This window comes from Moschus berezovskii, chromosome 9 (assembly GCF_049115385.1).
Source record: "Moschus berezovskii isolate FMDL1 chromosome 9, NW_MosBer_1.0, whole genome shotgun sequence".
NCBI lineage: Eukaryota > Metazoa > Chordata > Mammalia > Artiodactyla > Moschidae > Moschus > Moschus berezovskii.
The window spans coordinates 79,070,650-79,091,583 of NC_142468.1; the positions used below are offsets into that span (position 1 = coordinate 79,070,650).

Genomic DNA, 20,934 nt, shown 5'->3' on the forward strand with positions numbered 1-20,934 from the left:
GGATTCTTCTGGTGAGAATACTGGAGTGGGCTGCCATTTCTTCCTTCAGGGAATCTTCCTGAGTCAGGGATCAAACCCATGTCTCCTGCATTGGCAGGTAGGTTCTTTATCATTCCGTCACCAAGGAAGGCCAACTATGTAGAGAGATATATTAAAGAATAAAACATGTTTAGCTATCATCCATAAAGAAAGACAATCCCTTTATCTGCATGCTTGCACATTAAAGATAAGTATTAAGCTACAAAGCTGACTTCTGCTTGATGACTGGGTCATATCTGAATTACAACTTAGGATTTGACTACTAAACTCATAGAAACACCAGCCATATGCCAAGCATCATAAAAACAATGTACTTAGATATTCTCTAAAAAGCAAAGGAACTCACAAAATATAAAACTTTAATGAGAGTTTAAAAAGATTTATTTTAGTAAGCAGAGTTACTTTGCTTTTCACAAGAAAATGCATTTGCCCTCTTTTAAGAGAAAATTTTATTGAGACAAAATAAAAATACATAAAATATTATATTTAAATGTTCCCAATAAAAGATAACTCGAGCTAAAATATCACCACATTACTAGTGGTTTTGCACTGCTTAAACATAATCCAAACCTTGTTTTGGTTATGTTCTTAACTTTCTAATTTTCATTTTCAAAGTTATGTTATTGTACTATGCAAAAAGAATTTAAGTGAATGTGGTGATATTGTTAATGTAAAAGTAGATATTTACATTTTATGGCTATAGAAATAACTTTTCACAGGTCTCAAGAAACACAAGGCTTCTTAGTAAAAGAACATATCTTATATGACTCCTGTTTCAGGATGTCAAGAAAGATCCACACAAGGTAAATAAAATATAGCTTAAAAAATTTTTTATATCTATTTCCTAAATTCCACAGATTAGTTTTAGAATAGGACCTAGACCAGTTAAAGAGAAGGCAGGTGGGGGATTTTCTTTCATAGAGATTTGATATTTAACAGCATTTCATCCAACAAAACAGTAAGTTGAGAATTTGGAACTGCAGGTGGGCTGTGAAAAGACTTGTGGCATAGCATACCAGATAAGTGACTAAGGGCCGCTGGGGACAGAAACCAACCCATGACTGGGACACTATCTTTACACAAAATTCTTGATCTTCAATGCCTCCCAAACAAGTGTTCTATAATTTCTAAGATTTTTAACGCTCAGTTTAGCCACATGAAACTATACTTACATTTCCAGCATGTTGTTTAAAATTAAAAAAGGAAGCAAACTCACTGAAAGTCTACTAAAAAATTGAAATTGTTGAACATTTTACCTTTTAATGTTAAACCACTTTATCTACATTTCCAAACACTTATTTCTAATTTTTATGAGCTCTATTAAAGGAAGTGATACCAGATTTATTTTCCTTTAGACACATAAGACAGCCTCAGAGTTCTCATGAAAAAATCTGCATCTCACAGAAAAATACACGTGATAAAAAGCGCACTCGATGCATGGGGTCAATCCAGGGAGAGCTGAAAATGAGAAACAGAAAGCTGTATTCTAACTCTGCCTCTAGCATTAACTAGTTATATTATTGTGCACAGATCATTACTCTCTCTGGATCTTAACGTCCACCTGTAAACTGATGGACTAGAATACTCCTTGTTTTGTTCTAGCTCCAAAATTGTCTGGTTGTGCCCCTGGTCAGAGAGGGTAATGAAGTCCCTAGGCTGATCCCTGGGGTTTCCCAAATACTTCCTGACACTGATGAGAAGGGTCCCAACCCTCCAATGGTCTGACCGCACGCTTATTTCTAGGATACCATGGGGGTATTTACAACCCTAGGGTTAAATGGAAGGCCAGGGATAACTGTGATTAAATATTCACAATGCATTTAATTGCCACACAGGACCGTTTCCACAAGGGACTATATGTACTAGCACAGCAGCATGGGGACCTGGGTTCAGAAGCCAGGGGTACCAGTACGACTCTGTCACTGATATCTGTGTGTGGCCTCGGGCAGGCCTCTCACTCACTCTTCCTCTCAACGTCTGCCCTGCTTCTGGGAAAGGCAGACTGAGGGAAGAACAATGTAATGACGCATTTGAAAACTACAAAATATTATAAGGCACTGAATTGTTCCCACCAGTCGCAAAATGTCAATATTTGTGTATAATCATATAAATTGGCTTAGTTTTTGTTTATTTGTGTTGTGTTTTGAAGAGAGGCTGAGATAAAGATTTTTTAACTTAAAATTTTAAAATACAGAATATTTATTGTCAGCATTCAAACAAGGCAGAAATATAGAATAAAACTAAAGTACCTTATCCAGCCATCCCCTACCTCTGTTCTCATCTACCTCCTCCTCCACAAAGGCTGTCTATGCATGCTTTGGAGCTTTTCCTATACATTGATGTTAATAGATTATTAAAACAAAACACCACCATACATGTTGGTATTTATCATTTAACTGCATTTGATGAAGTTTCATGTAAGTACATATGCAGATCTCCCTCAATCACCTTACTACCAGGTAGTACTCTTTACTGGCCTACAGCTTATTTAACTGTTTCGCTTTTGGTGGATATGTAACTGTTTCTGACGTATTACTGTAACAAACAATGCCAACACATCCCTCTACACAGAGTTCTGTGCACATTAGTTTCCTGAGGTTAGCAACAACTTACCACTAACCTGGCGGCTTTAAACAACAGAAATGTATTCTCTCATAGCTGTAGAGCCCAGGAGTTCAAAATCAAGTTGTCGGTAGGCTGGATCCTTTCAAGGGCTCTGAGGGAAAAGCCCAGTGTATACCCCCTCTCAGTTTCTGGTGGGCACTCCTGATGCTCTTTACCACGCAGACCCACCCCTGAGCCCTGCGTCTGTCTTCACAGGGCCTGTCCTCCGGAAAGTAACTCCCTTCCATTCTCCCTAAAGGACACCAGTCACTCTTCTTGAGATCTTTACCCTAGTTATGCTTGCCAAGACCCTCCTTCCCAATGTAGTCACCCTCTGATATTCAGGGTGCACATGCCTTTGGGGGACCATTATTTAACTAGATACAACACACACAAGGATAGGTGAGGGCAAAAAGCCACACTTCTAACATGTCCTTCCAAAGGTTACAATTTTTACTTCCACCAATAGAGTATTAAAGTGCTCCTTTCCCCACATTCTTACCAACTTTAAAAAACTTTTTGGTAAATTGATGTGTTAGGTAAAAAATAATGTTAATATTCTTGTCTGTACTGCATCTCCCTAATTTCTAATATCAGTTGATCCTCTTTTCATGTATTTAATGAGTATATGTACTTCTTTTGTGAAGTATCTATTCACAAATTTTGTCATTTTCTAAATGGCAATGTGTCATCTTTTCCTCAATCTTTTAACAACTTCTTACAGTTTTGATATTAATATTTTGTCTAGTATATACAGTGCCACAATTTCCTCCAAGTCTGTTATTTATCCAACTTTATCTTTCCCTATGTCACATTTAAAAATATTTATTTAATCAAATCTGCCAGATTTTTCCTTTATGGTCTCTGGGTTCTGTTTAACACTTTTAAGATTTTTAAGTCCACTAGGATTTTATGTGATATCACAAAGTAGGACAAACAGAGAGTTATGAGTTACAGAAAGCATTCTATTCAGCTTGCAAATGCCATATAAATGTGAAAGTATTTGAGGAGCCAGAGGATGCTGTAGGCTAAATGTAAAAATATAGAAAAGAAAAAAAATAAGAAAAGGTATAAGTCATTTACAGTCCAACAACTGCTGATACGCAATGATTCACTACACGTGAAATGAGAAAAAAAAAATCTAAGACAGGTTCATTCAATGCCCTCCAGAAGTCTACATTTCAAACGTAAGCAAAAATACCTTAAGCAACAGTTAAGCAGCAATGACTGAAAAAGTAAAAAATTAGCAATGGGCTTCAATCTATGCAGTACACGGAGTTGAAAGTACAATGGGAAAGAGAATTTTGATGGATCAAAAGAGATGGTGCTGCTGCTATTGCTGCTAAGTCACTTCAGTCGTGTCCGACTCTGTGTGACCCCATAGACGGAAGCCCACCAGGCTCCCCCGTCCCTGGGATTCTCCAGGCAAGAACACTGGAGTGGGTTGCCATTTCCTTCTCCAATGCATGAAAGTGAAAAGTGAAAGTGAAGTTGCTCAGTCGTGTCCGACCCTTAGTGACCCCACGGACTCCAGGCTCCTCCATCCATGGGATTTTCTAGGCAAGAGTACTGGAGTGGCTTGCCATTGCCTTCTCCAAAAGAGATGGTAAGTACATCCAAATTCAAAAAAAATTTTAACTTTCATCAAAGTGTAGTAAACAGCTTAATGAACTTCTTCAAAGTAAACTTACCTGTATAACCAGCTCTCTGCTCAGGAAAAAGTACATGACCAGCACCCAAGACGCCCGTCCTGCTCCTTCTTGGCACTCCCCAAAGGCTCAGATTGGCTTTACTGACATTTTTACTTTGCATTAATAGAATAATATACTATATATTTCTTTATCACAGAATATGTTTGTGACATTCATCCAAATTTTTGTATGTAGGTCTAAACTGTCCTTTCCCATTACTGTAGAGTGATCCAGTGTGTGAATTCCGATACATCACTGATCTACACCACCAATGATGGGTAGTTTGCATATTCCTACTCCGGGCTATGAAAATACTGCGATGAATGACCATTCTAGCACATATCTTCTGGAGGATGCATATTTTTGTTTCTGGTTGGGTACATATTAGGGAGCAGAATTGCTGTCACAGAAAGTATATTTGTTCGGTTTTAGTAAATACTGCCAAACAGTAGCTATAAAATAGTGTTACAGATGTGCAACATTCTCGTCAACATCTGTTATTCTCCACCTCTCTCATCCTGGTCAGTCTAGTGAGTGCACAGCTAACACAATTATCAGGGATGATGTGACAGTTTCAGATGACAGCTGGCAAGGCTCTCACAACAAAAGATCAAATAGTGAGAAAAGAAAGAAGCCTTCAAAAAGAATACGGTATTAATTAGCTCAATCATGAAGCCAGCAAACAGTCCTTAAAGGCAGATAAAAATATAAAAGAAAGTAGGAAGCACAATGAAAAAAATGGCTAGTGCTCTGATAATTGCAAGCTATTGCATGGGTTTCCTACATTTCTAGAGAGACCATAGCTATTTTATTCCAAGGAAATGAGTATCATAAGTAATGTCTAAAATTAATATATTTTAGCAAAAACTTCTTATAGAATAGCTTTGCTACTTACCACAGTGTATAATTTCTTATCCGTACTATATGAAATATATTTAGGAAACAACAATTTATAATTAGGACATGTATTATTAGTAAAGAAATAAAAATTACACATAATCTGTAACAAAACTACCTTACATTTGTTTAATATTAATATCTAACTTTTTAAAAACTTCCAGACTTTCAGACTAGTGAAAAAAAATTCTGATTAAAAAGGAAAATACAAATTACTTCCATTTTGCAGGTGACTAGAACTTGACCTCATCTCAGCCACGAGCTCGTAGAGAATGAGAACCATATCTCATAATTTACAGCAGTCCCTCTATACAAGTTTAGCAGCAGAACATTCAATAAATACTACTCAGCAACATGTTAGAATCAACAACTACTCATCAGTATATCACATACGCTGCTTCATGTCATTGGTGAAACATGGTTATTTATATTAGAATTCTGAAAGATCTAAAACTGCCTAGTCATTTTTTAACAAGAATTCATTAACAGGCAAAGACTTTAAAATTACAAACAAATGCTACAAACTTCAAGAATAATACAGTAGAAAGTTCAAACTATGTCCAATGGTATCTGCTAATAGATTAAAGCTTTCTTTCTAAATAAAGTTTTGGTTTATTATTTCCCCAAAGCTTACCTGGGTGAGATTACTCCAACCAATGAACCACATTATTAAATTATAAATGCTGACTCATAAAATAAAGGTAAGCAGTGATCACATATAACAAGTGCATGAGTTTCTGGGAGTTTATTTGGGCTTGATCTAATTCAACTCAATGTTAGAATTTCTAACATTTATAAGTTAAATCAATATTCAATATTTTAAACTTAATGGAGTGAACAACAGAGTTTATAAAACTTGTGCGAATTTAGCTGATCAGTAATTTGTGAATTCTGAGAATTTATTTAATTGATCAAAATATATAAAGTTTTAAGAACCATAAAAATGACTGAAGTATAACCAAGAGTTCTAAGAAACCATTAAAGAAACACTAATGGAACATGTAGCGGGGAAAATAGTTAGGAGGCTGGAATGAAACTTTTTGACGGCAAGGAGTTTTTCAGTGAAGAGACAAGAGGAATGGCTAAGAATGAAAAACAGAGTGAATGCTACAAAACCGATCAAATATAAACGTGGATACAAGTCGTCAAGCAGCAGCCGTCAGGGTGGACGTGCCCAGCAGCATGCTGCACAACTGTGAATCCCGCTCAACCTCAGAGCAGTCTTCTCCAGGAACGATGCCTACCTTGGTCAGCACCTTGCTCACAACGAAAGGGAGAGTCGCATTTCAAGGAAAACGCAGATGAATAAAATACTGGGTTGGCCGAAAAGTTTGTTCGTGTTTTTCTGTAAGATGTTACGAAAAACCCGAACGAACTTTTCAGCCAACCCAATATGCTAATGGCTTGTGAATACACGAAGATTTCCGAGTCCAACACACGTGTTACGCTAGGTACAACTAGTCACACTAAAAATAAAATGCTAAAAACTCACTCACTGTCTTCTGTGGGAAGGACCTGCAGGGAGTAAATCCACTCTATTATATCATCCTTGTTCACCACATCTAAGGAGTCCAACATATCCAGCCCAGAGAGTGCGAAAAATGCAATAGTCAACCTAAAAAGAAAAAAATATAAAATTCCATCTTATCAAACCAATGAAGTCTTTCTCTTTCAGAAAAATAACAAACTCATTCTAACTTTACAATAATTTAAACAATAGCCCCAACTTGTAAAAACAGAAAAACCCAATTTATTCTTATAATTTAATAATATCAATCAAACTTTTGTTTTAATTTCTAATAAAGGGACGTTTAAGGCTTAAGAACTCAATCCTACTCATTTGAAGTATACATGAATTCACTGAAGCAAGGTTAAAAGCAACCTAAAGGCTAAAAGTAGATTTGAGAAAGAATTCCATGCACCTAATCAGTAATATATAAAGCCAAAAGGATGGAAAATGGAAAATATATAGAAATCCCAATTTTCACTGATTCGCCAAGAGCAATTTATCAGTTCAGTCAACTCTTTGCCAACCCATGGACTGTAGCACACCAGGCTTCCCTGTCCGTCACCAACTCCCGGAGTCCACCCAAACGCCTGTCCATTGAGTTGGTGATGCCATACAACCACCTCATCCTCTGTTGTCCCCTTCTCCTCCTGCCTTCAATCTTACCCAGCATCAGGGTCTTTGCCAAAGAGTCAGTTCTTCGCATCAGGTGGCCAAAGTATTGGAGTTTCAGCTTCAGCATCAGTCCTTCCAATGAATATTCAGGACTGATTTCCTTTAGGATTGACTGGTTTGATCTCCTTGAAGTCCAAAGGACTCTCAGGAGAGTCTTCTCCAACACCACAGTTCAAAAGCATCAATTCTTCAGTGCTGAGCTTTCTTTACAGTCCAGCTCTCACATCCATACATGACTACTGAAGGAAAAACCATAGCCTTGACTAGACGGACCTTTGTCCGCAAAGTAATGTCTCTGCTTTTTAATATGCTAACCAGGTTGGTCATAGCTTTTCTTCCAAGAAGCAAGCATTTTAATTTCATGGTTGCAGTCACCATCTGCAGTTATGCTTATACGTGGTGCTTAATCTTTAAGGATGTTAGAATAAATCTATCATTATTCAAATTTGTTTATAAATAATGTGACCCCTTGGGAAAAAAGGGGGAACAAGGAACAATAAAAATGCAAATGCATTTTAACTCCCATTTCCTAGAAATGAACAGTCTTTGACGAAATGGAACACTCTAAAACAAACCCTTCCCCTCCAAGACTGCACTGACTCAGAAAGCTAAGCTTGGGCTCTCATATATAACTGGTCCCCGCAGTGGTTGCTTTCCACATGAAGAGTTTGTTAGATATACAGTTCCTTTCCTGTTGAGATGCCTTCTCCGGTGTTGCCTGATTGAACATGGATATCTCATTTCCATATTCTAATAATTCCTGTGACTAATACTGACAAACTAGTACCTCAAATTACCTGGCCTAAAGTCTGCTAGCAGAGCCACTCAATGCATTCTATAACCTTTTAAATAGAGATCCCAAGAGAAAATTAAGCCTTAATACACTAAGGCAATCACTATATATAATTAATTTCTCTTCTCTGCATTTAGAATGGTATTACCAACTTTAGGAGAAATGGAAAAACAGTCACTCATTTTTTTTAAAGGGTATAAATCTCTCTCTAATCCCTGGTTGAAAAGGCTGGCATCCATTAGATAACAGGAGGAGAAATCAGCAGTTTAATTTCAACCAAAGCTTAAAGGCAAAAATTAAAACTAGTGAGATACTGGTATACTCAAGAAGACATCCTGGGAGACTTACATAATCGAGAGACTGGAAAGTGGAAAGTGAACATCGCTCAGTCGCGTCTCTTTGTGAACCTGTGGACTATACAGTCCATGGAATTCTCCAGGCCAGAATACTGGAGTGGGTAGTTTATCCCTTCTCCAGGGGATCATCCCAACCCAGAATTGAACCCAGGTTTCCCACATTGCGAGTGGATTTTTCACCAGCTGAGCCAAATGGGAAGCCCATTGAGATATTATTACTATGTATTAGGCACTGACCTGGAGAAGGAAATGGCAACCCACTCCAGTGTTCTTGCCTGGAGAATCCCAGGGATGGAGGAACCTGGTGGGCTGCCATCTATGGGGTCGCACAGAGTCGGACACGACTGAAGCAACTTAGCAGCAGCAGCAGGCACTGACCTAGAAAATATCTCATTTATTATCTCAGTTTAATTCCAACAAGTCACTGAAACCCACCTGAACTAGAGAGGTGAATGACCTGCGTGAGATCAGGACTAAATGCAGGGGAGTGGAACCCCTTTATGGGGGAAGCAATGGGTGAGAGCTCAGATCCGCAGTGAAACCAGCTGGAGTCAGATCCTCAGGTGGCCAATTCCGTCCGTCGGTGACCTGGCTAAGTCGCTGAGCGCTTTCTAAGTCTCTCCTAAGTCAGCTCCCTCGCCTGTGAATCCTTCACTTCACACAGTTACTGTGCTCACCTGCTCACAAGCGAGCGCTGGATAAATAGAAGCAATTACTACTGCTATTTCCTGATTTGAAGGGACAGCATAACGTTCACAGTCTTAACACTACAGGCCTTTTCACTGGTTGGCAATCTCCACCATCCCCCCACCCCCAACCACTCTTCTCTAAAACAAAATGCTTTAGACATGGGGAAAATTTCTACTTAACAGTACCCACATCTGAAAGTCACTTCTCTTGGTGAAAATTATGTTTCATGAGATAAGGTCTGCCTTGTGCATGGTATGTAGTCAAATAATGTACAGAATTAACTAACAAAGGACATGTAATATTACATCTAACCTTCCTGGAGAGCTATCACGGGTTCAGTTGTGCTAAAATCTATAAAGCGAATGACTACAGTTGGGTAAAATAAGACATCTAATAATTTAGTTTATTAAATCATTGCTATGTGCTCAGTCACTCAGTCGTGTCCGACTCTTTGTGACCCCAAGGACTATACAACCCGCCAGGCTCCTCTGTCCATGCGATTCTCCAGGCAACAATACTGGAGTGGGTTGCCACGCTCTCCTCCAGGGGATCTTCCCCATGCAGGGACTCATCCCGCCTAGACCGCATTGCTGGCGGAGTCTTTAAGCAAGATGAAGAGAGATATAAGTGAGAGACAACATGAAAATGTTGATAAAACAATGATCTTTCCATTACTAAAATATGTTACAGAAAAACATAAACAAGGGGCTGTAAAAATAAGTAGGTATTATTTTTTAAATTAAAAGCATTAGTCATCCACTCCATCTCTTTAGTTTTCTAGCTCAAGATAATAAAATCCAAAGAACTCAAGTAACTTACATCAGATTTCAATGATAGATAACCAACGGAAAACTACTGAAGTGGCTCTGAGTCAAAGGGGTATTTCTCAAGTATGGTGCAATTAGAATCGGCTTAAAGACAATACACCACCAGCAAAACCTGGAGGCCAAGACCTCACGCACAGCAAAGAAATCAGAAATTCTAGATGGAAGGTAGGGTCTGGAACCTGGGGTTTGGGTGAGCTGCGATGGGAAGCAGTGAGCTTCCCAGGTGATTCTAGTGGGCAGCAAGGCTTATAGAAGCACAGTGGTGTTCCACTGGGGCAATACTGCGCCCAAGCGGCCATTCTGAAGACAATGTTGGTTTTCATCATTAGAGAAGGGTGCTCTTTGCTATCTAGTTGGTAAAAGCGAGGTATGCTGCTATGATGCACAAGAAAGCACCATTCAACAAAGAAGTATCTGGACCAAAATGTCAAAAGTGCTGAGGTCTAGAAACTCTGCTCTCAAGTCATACTATTATCTGTATGCAAGTGTTAACCGAATGATCTTTTTTAAAATTGTACTATGGTATGGAAATCAGTCATCTGACAGTAAACTATTTTAAAACTTTATATACTTAATTATTAAAGGCTTCTCAAAGTCCAGCATTTTCAACCCATAGCAGTTTTGACTAAGGTTAATAGGATAATTGTTTATCAAACTTAGCATCCAGCAGTGGCTGGCAGAAGAGAACTAAGAAGCAAGTTTGCTCTTTGGAGCAAACATCCAACCTTCCACTAAGATAAGATAATAAGAAAATATTCTTTTTTGGACCATGCTAGAGTTCTCAAGCGGAGAAGGCAATGGCAAGCCACTCCAGTACTCTTGCCTAGAAAATCCCATGGATGGAGGAGCCTGGTAGGCTGCTGTCCATGGGGTTGCTACGAGTCGGACACGACTGAGCGACTTCACTTTCACTTTTCACTTTCACGCATTGGAGAAGGAAATGGCAACCCACTCCAGTGTTCTTGCCTGGAGAATCCCAGGGACGGGGGAGCCTGGTGGGCTGCCATCTGTGGGGTCACACAGTGTCGGACACGACTGAAGTGACTTAGCAGCAGCAGCTGCAGAGTTCTCAAGCAGTCTTAAAACTCTGAGAGTGAGAGAATTAAATAATTCCTAAGGAATAAAAAGGAATTCTGGGCTGGGGGCCTCTGGGAGAAATAATGTGAGGTTTTATGGTGCCTGGGGCACAGACCGCCAGGCAGCCTGACTTGGCGCAGGCATCGAGAGTGGTGACTGTCCATGAGCCTGAGGTGAGGCCAGTGAAGTGATTTTTACTCTATTACTTCTTCAGAGTGCATCTGTCTGCTTTCTTCCTTTCTTCTTTGCCCTAGACTTGAACTCTGAGTCTGCAGCCTGAAAAACCAAAGTGAGTGATGTCTTCCTGCCCCTTCTCCTACTCTGAACATTACATATAAAAACTTTATCTTACATGGATGAAAAAGTCACATCTCCACCCCACTCCCCCTGATCCCGATCAAGTTCCTTCACCAGCAGATCAATTTGCAGGTAAGAGACATAAGCTAAATGATGCTTCCAAAAGGCCTCAAATTTTTTAAACTTAAAAAAAACTGTTTTCAGGGTTAGAAAACAACACAAAAGAAATAAGAATTGAATAGAACCAAAAGAAAAAAGGAAAAACATTCTGTGCAGTGGGGGGAAAAAAAATCTAGCCATACTACAGTTTGACTCTTGAATACAAGCTTGAACTGCATGGGTCCACGTATATGCTGATTTTTCTTCCAGTAAATATGTACTACAGTGTACTACACACAATCTGAAGTTGTGGAACCTCTGGTAAGGGGAGCCTGACCTCTGATATTCCACTGCACACCCTGGGCCCCAAGCCCCAAGTTGCTCAAGGATCAGCTGTGATATGATTTTCCTATGCTACTATCTGAATATTGAACCATCAGGTCAGAGCAAGTGAATGATCATTTGGGAGTATATCAGGAACACTGACTTATGGGAGTGAGGGATCAGGGCTTCCCTAGTAAGTCAGCTGGGAAAGAATCCGCCTGCAATGCAGGAGAACCCGGTTCTATTCCTCAGTCAGGAAGATCTGCTGGAGAAGGGATAGGCTATCCACTCCAGTATTCCTGAGCTTCCCTTGTGGCTCAGCTGGTAAAGAATCTGACTGCAATGTGGGAGACCTGGGTTTGATCCCTGGGTTGGGAAAGATCCCCCGGAGGAGGGAAAGGCTACCCACTCCAGTATTCTGGCCTGGAGAATCTCATGGACTATATAGTCTACAGGTTCGCAAAGAGTTGGACACGACTGAGCAACTTTCACTTTCTATTCATGGGAATTGACTAGATTCTCAAATTTTGGCTCACTTGCTCTGCTACTTTTTAGTACAAATTTCTTTACTGACATCTACCAGCATCTTCAACGATAGACTGCATTCCTGCCTAGATCTAAGGTGGGGCTATGGCCAAACCAGGGCTTTCCTGGTGGCTCAGTGGTAAAGAACCTGCCTGCCAATGCAGGAGACTAGGGTCCGATCCCTGGGTCAGGAAGATCCCTTGGAGAAGGAAATGGCAACACATTCCAGTGTTCTTACCTGGGAAACCCCATGGACAGAGGAGCCTAGCAGGCAGGAGTCCATGGGATCGCAAAAGAGTCAGACACAACTTAGCAACGACAACAACATGGCCAAAATCATACTGCAAAAGAGTTCTAAAATTATAAACAAATAGTTACATTAAGATATAGAAGTACAGCTGCTGGATAAAATTAAATGTGGAAATGGAGAGTCTTATAGTATACATTAGAAAGAATCATGAACTTAAAATACATAGTACATAGAAGCACCAATAAATAACTTAGAATGAATGGTGGAAAGATTCATGATTTCCAGAATTTTAAGCCTATTCTTTATTCACAATATCTTGAAACAGCTGACTCAGCCTATAAATATTTTCAAGAAGAGTCACACATTTTTGGAATTATTTAACATGCAAAATAAAATTTCTCCTGCGAACTAATTTTTAATAAGAAATGTTTACTGAATATCCACTATAGACTAGAAGTGAAATTCGTGTCTGACTCTTTGTGACTCCAAGGACTATAGATACAGTTCATGAAATTCTCCAGGTCAGAATACTGAAATAGGTAGTCGTTCCCTTCTCCAGGGGGATCTTCCCAACCCAGGGATCGAACCCAGGTCTCCCGCATTGCAGGTAGATTCTTTACAACTACAGACTAGATGTCATGACAAAAATAAGTAAGACAAACATCCTAAACTTAAGCAGGTTAAATCTGCGGGGATTACAAAGGAGCTATACGGTATAAGTGCTACTATAGAAATCATCTAATTCCTTTCTAAACCTGCTACTTCTGCCTCGTGTTCTCTAGTTGGCAGTTTCAACCCTAGAATTCTGGGATTCCTCCTTCCTTCTTCATCCTCTCCTTTCTATTCCTATTTCAGCTATCCCAAGACCTGGCTCCTGGATGACTGCAACAGCTTCAGTCACTATGGATGACTCTGGTTCTGGTCTTGTCCCACTTAAGAAAATGATCTATTTAAAGTCTAATGATCACTCTGAAAAGCTTATCTAACCAGGAAGACCCACTGCTGGGCAACTTCCCATCACTCGTATAATATTTAGTTCCCAGCTTCTTGACATGGCAAAGTCCACGCCTACCCCTGCATACTAAATTCTGATCACACCTGCCTTACACTTTGAACCACTATTGAGAGAACTGACTGACGACGCTCTGCTCGACACTCGCCTACCTATCTTTACTGTCTTTATCGTCCTTTGCCTATTATCCACCCACCTACCTGAAAACGCAACACACTGTTTAATATTTAGCTCCAGGGTTACCTTTTTCCAAGAAGCCTCAGACTAGACTCTTCTCTGAGTCTCTCTTTGGGTGTAATTACACAGGTGCTTCCAGAATGCCCGGTGACGATCACAACCTTTGTGCAAACACACTCACAGTAGGGCAGCAAGGGGGGTCGGCAGCCTCAGCCTCACCTGGGAGCCTGTCGCAACCGCAGCATCTCAGACCCCGCCAAGACCTACACCCTGAGAACCTGAATTTTGACAAGACTCCCAGTGAGCCACATGCATGTTCAAGTTGGGGCGCACTGCTGTAATCATCTGTTTGTACTTTTGTTTCTATCAGGCAAACTGTCTCAAATTTTAGTGGGCACGAGAACCACCTGGGATGCTCACTGTGCTGCTAGACTCCCAAGCCCATAAGAAAGTCTGATGCAGATCTGGGGAGGGCCTCAGGTATATGTACTTTTATAAGCACCCCATTATCACTGATTGAGAGAGACACAATGTCAGACTGTGATGTGCTTCAGATAAGGGAGGGAACCAAAGGACAGAGACGCTGCCAGCTGGTAGGTCGCTCAGTGGTTACATCACAGGATACACAGGAGATATGGAGGACGCCAGACTAGAAAGACTTTGCAAATGTCTTGGAAACAGAACAAATTGTCTAAACCCTTCTAGAAGAGCTGGGTCTGTAAAAATAACAGAAAATGGTCAATATTTTGCTTCTCCATTTAAAAAGGCCTATGCTAATGCTCACTGCCCAAACACAAATGGCAACAATGTCACATAACCACTCTCTAAACCATTCATGAAAGGAAACCTGCTCACTGATAAAGCTCACAACCCAAGGTTTATATTCACCTGAGTTGCCTAATAACCACCATCTTTCAGAAGATAAAAGGAAACCCTTGAGTGAACCTTTTGATTTCATAAAGCCACTATTAGAAAAATTATTCTATTGGTCAGTCTAAGAGAGAGAGAGAGATGATTTTGCCAAAATGATGTGTTAAAAATAAGAGTCTACATGTCTAGTTCAATTACTTCCTAGGAGTAGGAGTAGCCTTCCTAGGAGTAGCCTTCCTAGGAGTCAGCTGCTTCATATCTATCAGTAAAAAGAAATGAACACAGGAACACCTGAATCACTACTTTCTGGGGGTCCCCAACCTCTAGGATCTAATGCCTGATGATGTGAGTTGAAGCTGATGTCATAATAGGAATAAACTGCACAATAAACGTAATGTGCTTGAATCCAGCACCGAAACCCTCCCCTCTCCTCTCCGTCCGTGGAAAATCATCTTCCACGAATCTGGTCCTTGGTGACAAATAGGCTGGGTACTGCTGCTTTATACTATATCCTCAAACCCAGACACATGGCAGCCCCTCAATAAATGCTTGTGGAATTTAACTACAATACCAGCTAACAGTTATGACTTAGTTAACATGCTTTTTATCTTAAGTAAAAATTTTGTGACTGGTCACCTTTGCTTAAAAAGTTGAAGCTTCTTTCACAAGCATCTTAAAGTCAATTATGAATCACATACACCACAAAAGGATTTAATGCTGAACTAAGGAAAGTAAATTTGGAAATTTGGAAAACTCAGCAATGGCCACAGGACTGGAAAAGGTCAGTCTTCATTACAATCCCAAAGAGAGGGAATGCCAAAGAATGCTCAAACTACCGCACAATTGCACTCATCTCACATGCTAGTAAAGTCATGCTCAAAATTCTCCAAGCTAGGCTTCAGCAATATGTGAATCGTGAACTTCCAGATGTTCAAGCAGGTTTTAGAAAAGGCAGAGGCACCAGAGATCAAATTGCCAACATCCACTGGATCATGGGGAAAGCAAGAGAGTTCCAGAAAAACATCTATTTCTGCTTCATTGACTATGCCAAAGTCTTTGACTGTGTGGATCACAATAAACTGTGGAACATTCTGAAAGAGATGGGAATACCAGACCACCTGACCTGCCTCTTGAGAAACCTGTATGCAGGTCAGGAAGCAATAGTTAGAACTGGACATGGAACAACAGACTGGTTCCAAATAGGAAAAGGAGTACATCAAGGTTGTATATTGTCACCCTGCTTATTTAACTTATATGCAGAGCACATCATGAGGAACGCTGGGCTAGAAGAAGCACAAGCTGGAATCAAGATTGCTGGGAGAAATATCAATAACCTCAGATATGCAGATGACACCACCCTTATGGCAGAAAGTGAAGAGGAACTAAAAAGCCTCTTGATGAAAGTGAAAGAGGAGAGTGAAAAGGTTGGCTTGAAGCTCAACATTCAGAAAACGAAGATCATGGCATCTGGTCCCATCACTTCATGGGAAATAGATGGGGAAACAGTGGAAACAGTGTCAGACTTTATTTTTTTGGGCTCCAAAATCACTGCGGATGCTGATTGCAGCCATGAAATTAAAAGACGCTTACTCCTTAGAAGGAAAGTTATGACCAGCCTAGATAGCATATTAAAAAGCACAGACATTACTTTGCCAACCAAGGTCCGTCTAGTCAAGGCTACGGTTTTTCCCGTGGTCATGTACAGATGTGAGAGTTGGACTGTGAAGAAAACTGATCGCCGAAGAATTGATGCTTTTGAACTGTGGTGCTGGAGAAGATGCTTGAGAGTCCCTTGGACTGCAAGGAGATCCAACCAGTCCATTCTAAAGGAGATCAATCCTGGGTGTTCATTGGAAGGACTGATGCTAAAGCTGAAACTGCAATACTTTGGCCACCTCATGCGATGAGTTGACTCACTGGAAAAGACTCTAATGCTGGGAAGGATTGGGGGCGAGAGGAGAAGGGGACGACCGAGAATGAGATGGCTGGATGGCATCACCGACTCGATGGACATGAGTTTGAGTGAACTCCGGGAGCTGGTGATGGACAGGGAGGCCTGGCATGCTGTGGTTCATGGGGTCACAAAGAGTCGGACACGACTAAGCGACTGAACTGAACTGAAGGGAAGGAAAAAGTTTGAATCAAGAAATACTGAAAAACTTCTAAAAAATCACTACAAAAACCAGTATGTGCAGAGTATCTTAAATGTGGTTATTAACTGAGCTATTTAAAAGAATCCAAAATGATTAGGTAACAAACATGAAGCATAAAAAGAATATAATTAATGCTTCTTTACTAGTGCAGTGATACTACACATCTGTTATCTAATATACAATGCCTGGTGTAAATTCTAAGATTATATGGCTATCAAATCAATTGTTAATTATTTAATCAGAGAATTTTTGCTGCTTTACTTTTGCTATGAGCAACATTAAAGTTTACCGCCAACATAGTCTATATGGTTTTGTACTTGCTGAATTTTAGAGAGATCAAACATAGTGGAATTTTGAAAAGGCAACCACAGACCTGTGATAGCTACAGGCAAAGTTCAACTGCTTAAACAGTCAAAACAGGATATTTTTAATTCAAATGCCTTAAAGTCACATAAAATTAATCATTATAAACTATAAATGGGATTTACCAGTATATTTCTAAACATCCCATACCATCACAATGAACTGACTGAGTTTTGGAAATGCTAATTTAATTTAGGTCAAGACATGGGCTCTACTAGTCCATCAATACACATGGATGGAGAAAGGAATATAAATGATGCTTCACTCCTTCTTTAGCAAAAATCTGCTCATCTTTCAGGGCTAAGCTCAGAATGATTACTCAACAAATTATGTACTTATTGCCTACCTTTATGCCAGATTAGTCAAGGATCTAGTGCAGTGCTGTCCAGTAGGACTTTTTGAGATGTCGGAAATGTTGAAACACAAACAAAAGCCACAGGCCAATGTGGTGACTGAGCACTTGAAGTGTGGTAGCTACTGCAAACAGAGGAAGTGATTTTTAAATTTTATTTAACTTTAATTAAAATTTAAATATCTAAATATGGCCACCAATTTGGATGTAGCAGTCCAGGTATTATAGAAGTAAACAAGAAAGACAAAAACTGTGCCTTCCTGAAGTCTACAATCCTATGTGAAAGATATTAAACCAATCAATCAATACATAATTTCAGGTGGTGACTGGAAGTAGTCTCTTTAGGAAAAGGGTGATTAGGGAAAGTCTAAGGAAATCTGGTTTAGGAACCTATTGAAAGCTCTTTTGAAACTACTTGCATGTCTTGTTCAGCTGTCCTCCAGCACCTATATAATATTTCTTGACCGTGTATGCAGAAGTAATCTATAAAACTTCCAAAACTGACCCAGTCATGAAACGGCCAAACCGTTTAACAGCAGGCTCAGTTAAGAAACGGAGAAGGCAATGGCAAGCCACTCCAGTACTCTTGCCTAGAAAATCCCATGGACGGGGGAGCCCGGTGGCTTGCAGTCCATGGGGTCGCTACGAGTCTAATGTGGCTGAGCGACTTCACTTTGACTTTTCACTTTCACACATTGGAGAAGGAAATGGCAACCCACTCCAGTGTTCTTGCCTGGAGAATCCCAGGGACGGGGGAGCCTGGTGGGCTTCCGTCTATGGGGTCACGCAGAGTTGGACACGACTGAAGTGACTTAGCAGCAGCAGCAGCAGCAGTTAAGAAAATACGGAAAGAGATTAGGCAAAACCAATCTGCTTTCTCTTCCAAGCCAGTCCAAGGCATCTTTGGAATCTCACTTTGAAATACAGCAATGCAGAGCAAAGATCGCCTCCTCCTCTCGTTCTTCTCATACCCAGACTTCTACTCTGAAGCTAATTCAGTTTCTTAGCCTCTGCCAGATCACAGTCCTCAGACAACCCCAACTCACAAAGCTACTGCAAATAAAACTTTAACAGGCTACTCCAACCAACACTGCATCTTTTACGCCAGTCCTATCATTAGATTTATAATTCCTGGAAAGTTCTTATCTACGGAAACCAAAGAGGCTCTTTGCCGCTCCTATACATTGAATGTCATACAGACATGTCATACAGACATTCAATGAAGAGTTAATGACCTTAGGGAGGCAAGGAAAGCACTAGAGAGATTATTAGTTAAAATACGACGACAAATGCTCTTTTTATACTCAGAAGTGAGGCCAAGTGACTCACAGGCTCGCGGAAGCAACTCCGAGTTGATACGAAAAAAATGTTTGGGAAGTGAAACAGGGCGGAACCTGAAGATTCCAAAAGCCCACGACTTCAGCTCGTCCCAGCCCTCTGGCCTCAGCTCGCGGGAGCAATGGGGACCGCAGCACGGCCCGGGAGCGGAGGCAGTGCCCAGCGGGCGGCGGCGCAGCCCCCTGCGGGCGCCCCCTAAGCCGTAAAGCTCCGCAGCGCCTTTCGAGGGGCCGGGCCCCGTGTCGGCCCCGCTGACTGTGAGCTACCAATTACCTGCTGGTCTCGAGCGAAGAGTAGCGCTCAGGCAAAACCTGGAGGCAGCGCTGGAAGAACCGCACGTGCCGGTCTCGCAGGAAATCCAACCGCTCTCCTTCTCCGCTCCCCGCCTGCCGCTCATCCTCCGTGGCCGCCATAGTGCTACGGAAACGACGTCCGCGGCGACCCGGAAGCAGTTGGCGCGCGGTTCGAAAGAAACCCGAGGGGCGACACCCGGCCGGCGCGCGCGCGCCCGCCCCAGTTGGCGATCGAAACTACACGCTCTCAGCCGAAGGCCTTAAGCGGCAATTTCTCCCTCAGATTTCCCTGTTGGTGGGGCACGATCTTGCCCTTTTGTACTCTAAGCCCAAAGCTTTGGAAACACCTCTCAAACCCTGTAAAATTCAGCCCACAAATCCTTCCAGAATTTTTATCTTCGTTCGATATTTAGGAAGAAGTGCAAGGTCAACAGCTTCAAGGTCGTTTTGAAAAAATTAGGGCCCTAAACAACATGAAGATGGTATTACGAAAACCGAAATCAATTCATTTCAGTCGCTCAGTCGTGTCCGACTCTTTGCGACCCCATGAATCATAGCACGCCAGGCCTCCCTGTCCATCACCAACTCCCGGAGTTCACTCAAGCTCATGTCTATTGAGTCGGTGATGCCATCCAGCCGTCTCATTCTCTGTCGTCCCCTTCTCCTCCTGCCCCTAACCCCTCCCAGCATCAGTCTTTTCCAGTGAGTCAACTTTTCGCATGAGGTGGCCGAAGTATTGGAGCTTCAGCTTCAGCATCAGACCTTCCAATGAACACCCAGGACTGATCTCCTTTAGAATGGACTGGTTGGATCTCCTTGCAGGACACTCAAGAGTCTTCTCCAGCACCACAGTTCAAAAGGTCAGTATAAAGTTGCCAACAGATTCATCTTTGGAGGGCCACAGTTTTAAGCTGAATGGAGAAAATCTGCAAAACTAATACGGAGATAACTAAATGCTCATTAAATCATTATCGACGCTACACAAGAGATGTTTCTAGTCCTCTAGTCCAGGAATTGCATGTGCGTGCATCCGCGCGCACACACACACACACACGCACGACAGTCGATTCCCACACAAGGGTTTGTATCACACACCCCACTGCTGATCTGCATACGAGGGTTTGTATCATTTTCTTTTGGAGACCAGAGATTTTGCTCTTTAAGTCAGTGTGCCATCCAGCATCAGTAATGTATCAGTTTGCAACAGCAAATAAATGCTAGGTGTTCTCCAAATATGCATATGCTAGAAAATGAAATAGCATAAGCTTCTTTTTAATTTTCTTCAAAAAGAGGGATTTCAGTTGCTTCAGCCATACATTCTTCCCTTTAAAAGTTTATGAGGTAATCTTAGGGGAAAATATCCACGCAAGGATCTGGTCTGAACTCAGTTTTTACAGTCAGCTAATTCGTTTGGGCATAATTTTGTTAGCCTTCTTAGAAAATGTATTTCTTAAAAAGCACCATGTGGGCTGGAGTTTTCACCAATCCCAGGCACCCTGCATAATGTTAGGTACTGCTGCTGCTGCTAAGTTGCCTCAGTCGTGTCCGACTCTGTGCGACCCCACAGAGGCAGCCCAGCAGGCTCCCCCATCTCTGGGACTCTCCAGGCAAGAACACTGGAGTGGGTTGCCATTTCCTTCTCCAGTGCATGAAAGTGAAAAGTGAAAGTGAAGTCGCTCAGTCATGTCCAACCTTTAGTGACCCCATGGACTGCAGCCCACCAGG

The 20,934-nt window shown here is 41.2% G+C and overlaps 1 protein-coding gene across 3 annotated transcripts in view; it reads right to left on the minus strand.

Moving 5' to 3' along the window:
* The window catches only part of PGGT1B (protein geranylgeranyltransferase type I subunit beta), a 55,661-nt gene extending 36,303 nt beyond the window's left edge, over positions 1 to 19,358 (minus strand). Inside the window, exons 1-3 of one of the 3 annotated variants that reach the window (XM_088839858.1) lie at positions 19,190 to 19,358; positions 8,800 to 8,940; positions 6,728 to 6,846 (exon numbers count right to left, since the gene is read on the minus strand). In XM_088839858.1, coding sequence (XP_088695984.1) covers positions 6,728 to 6,846; positions 8,800 to 8,940; positions 19,190 to 19,329 — 400 coding nt within the window. In that variant the 5' untranslated portion in view covers positions 19,330 to 19,358. Of the gene's footprint in view, positions 1 to 6,727; positions 6,847 to 8,799; positions 8,941 to 17,572; positions 17,704 to 19,189 lie in introns of all 3 variants that reach the window. The other 2 variants (XM_055436036.2, XM_055436035.2) reach the window with 2 other exon arrangements.
* Between the last annotated feature and the right edge of the window lie 1,576 nt (positions 19,359 to 20,934).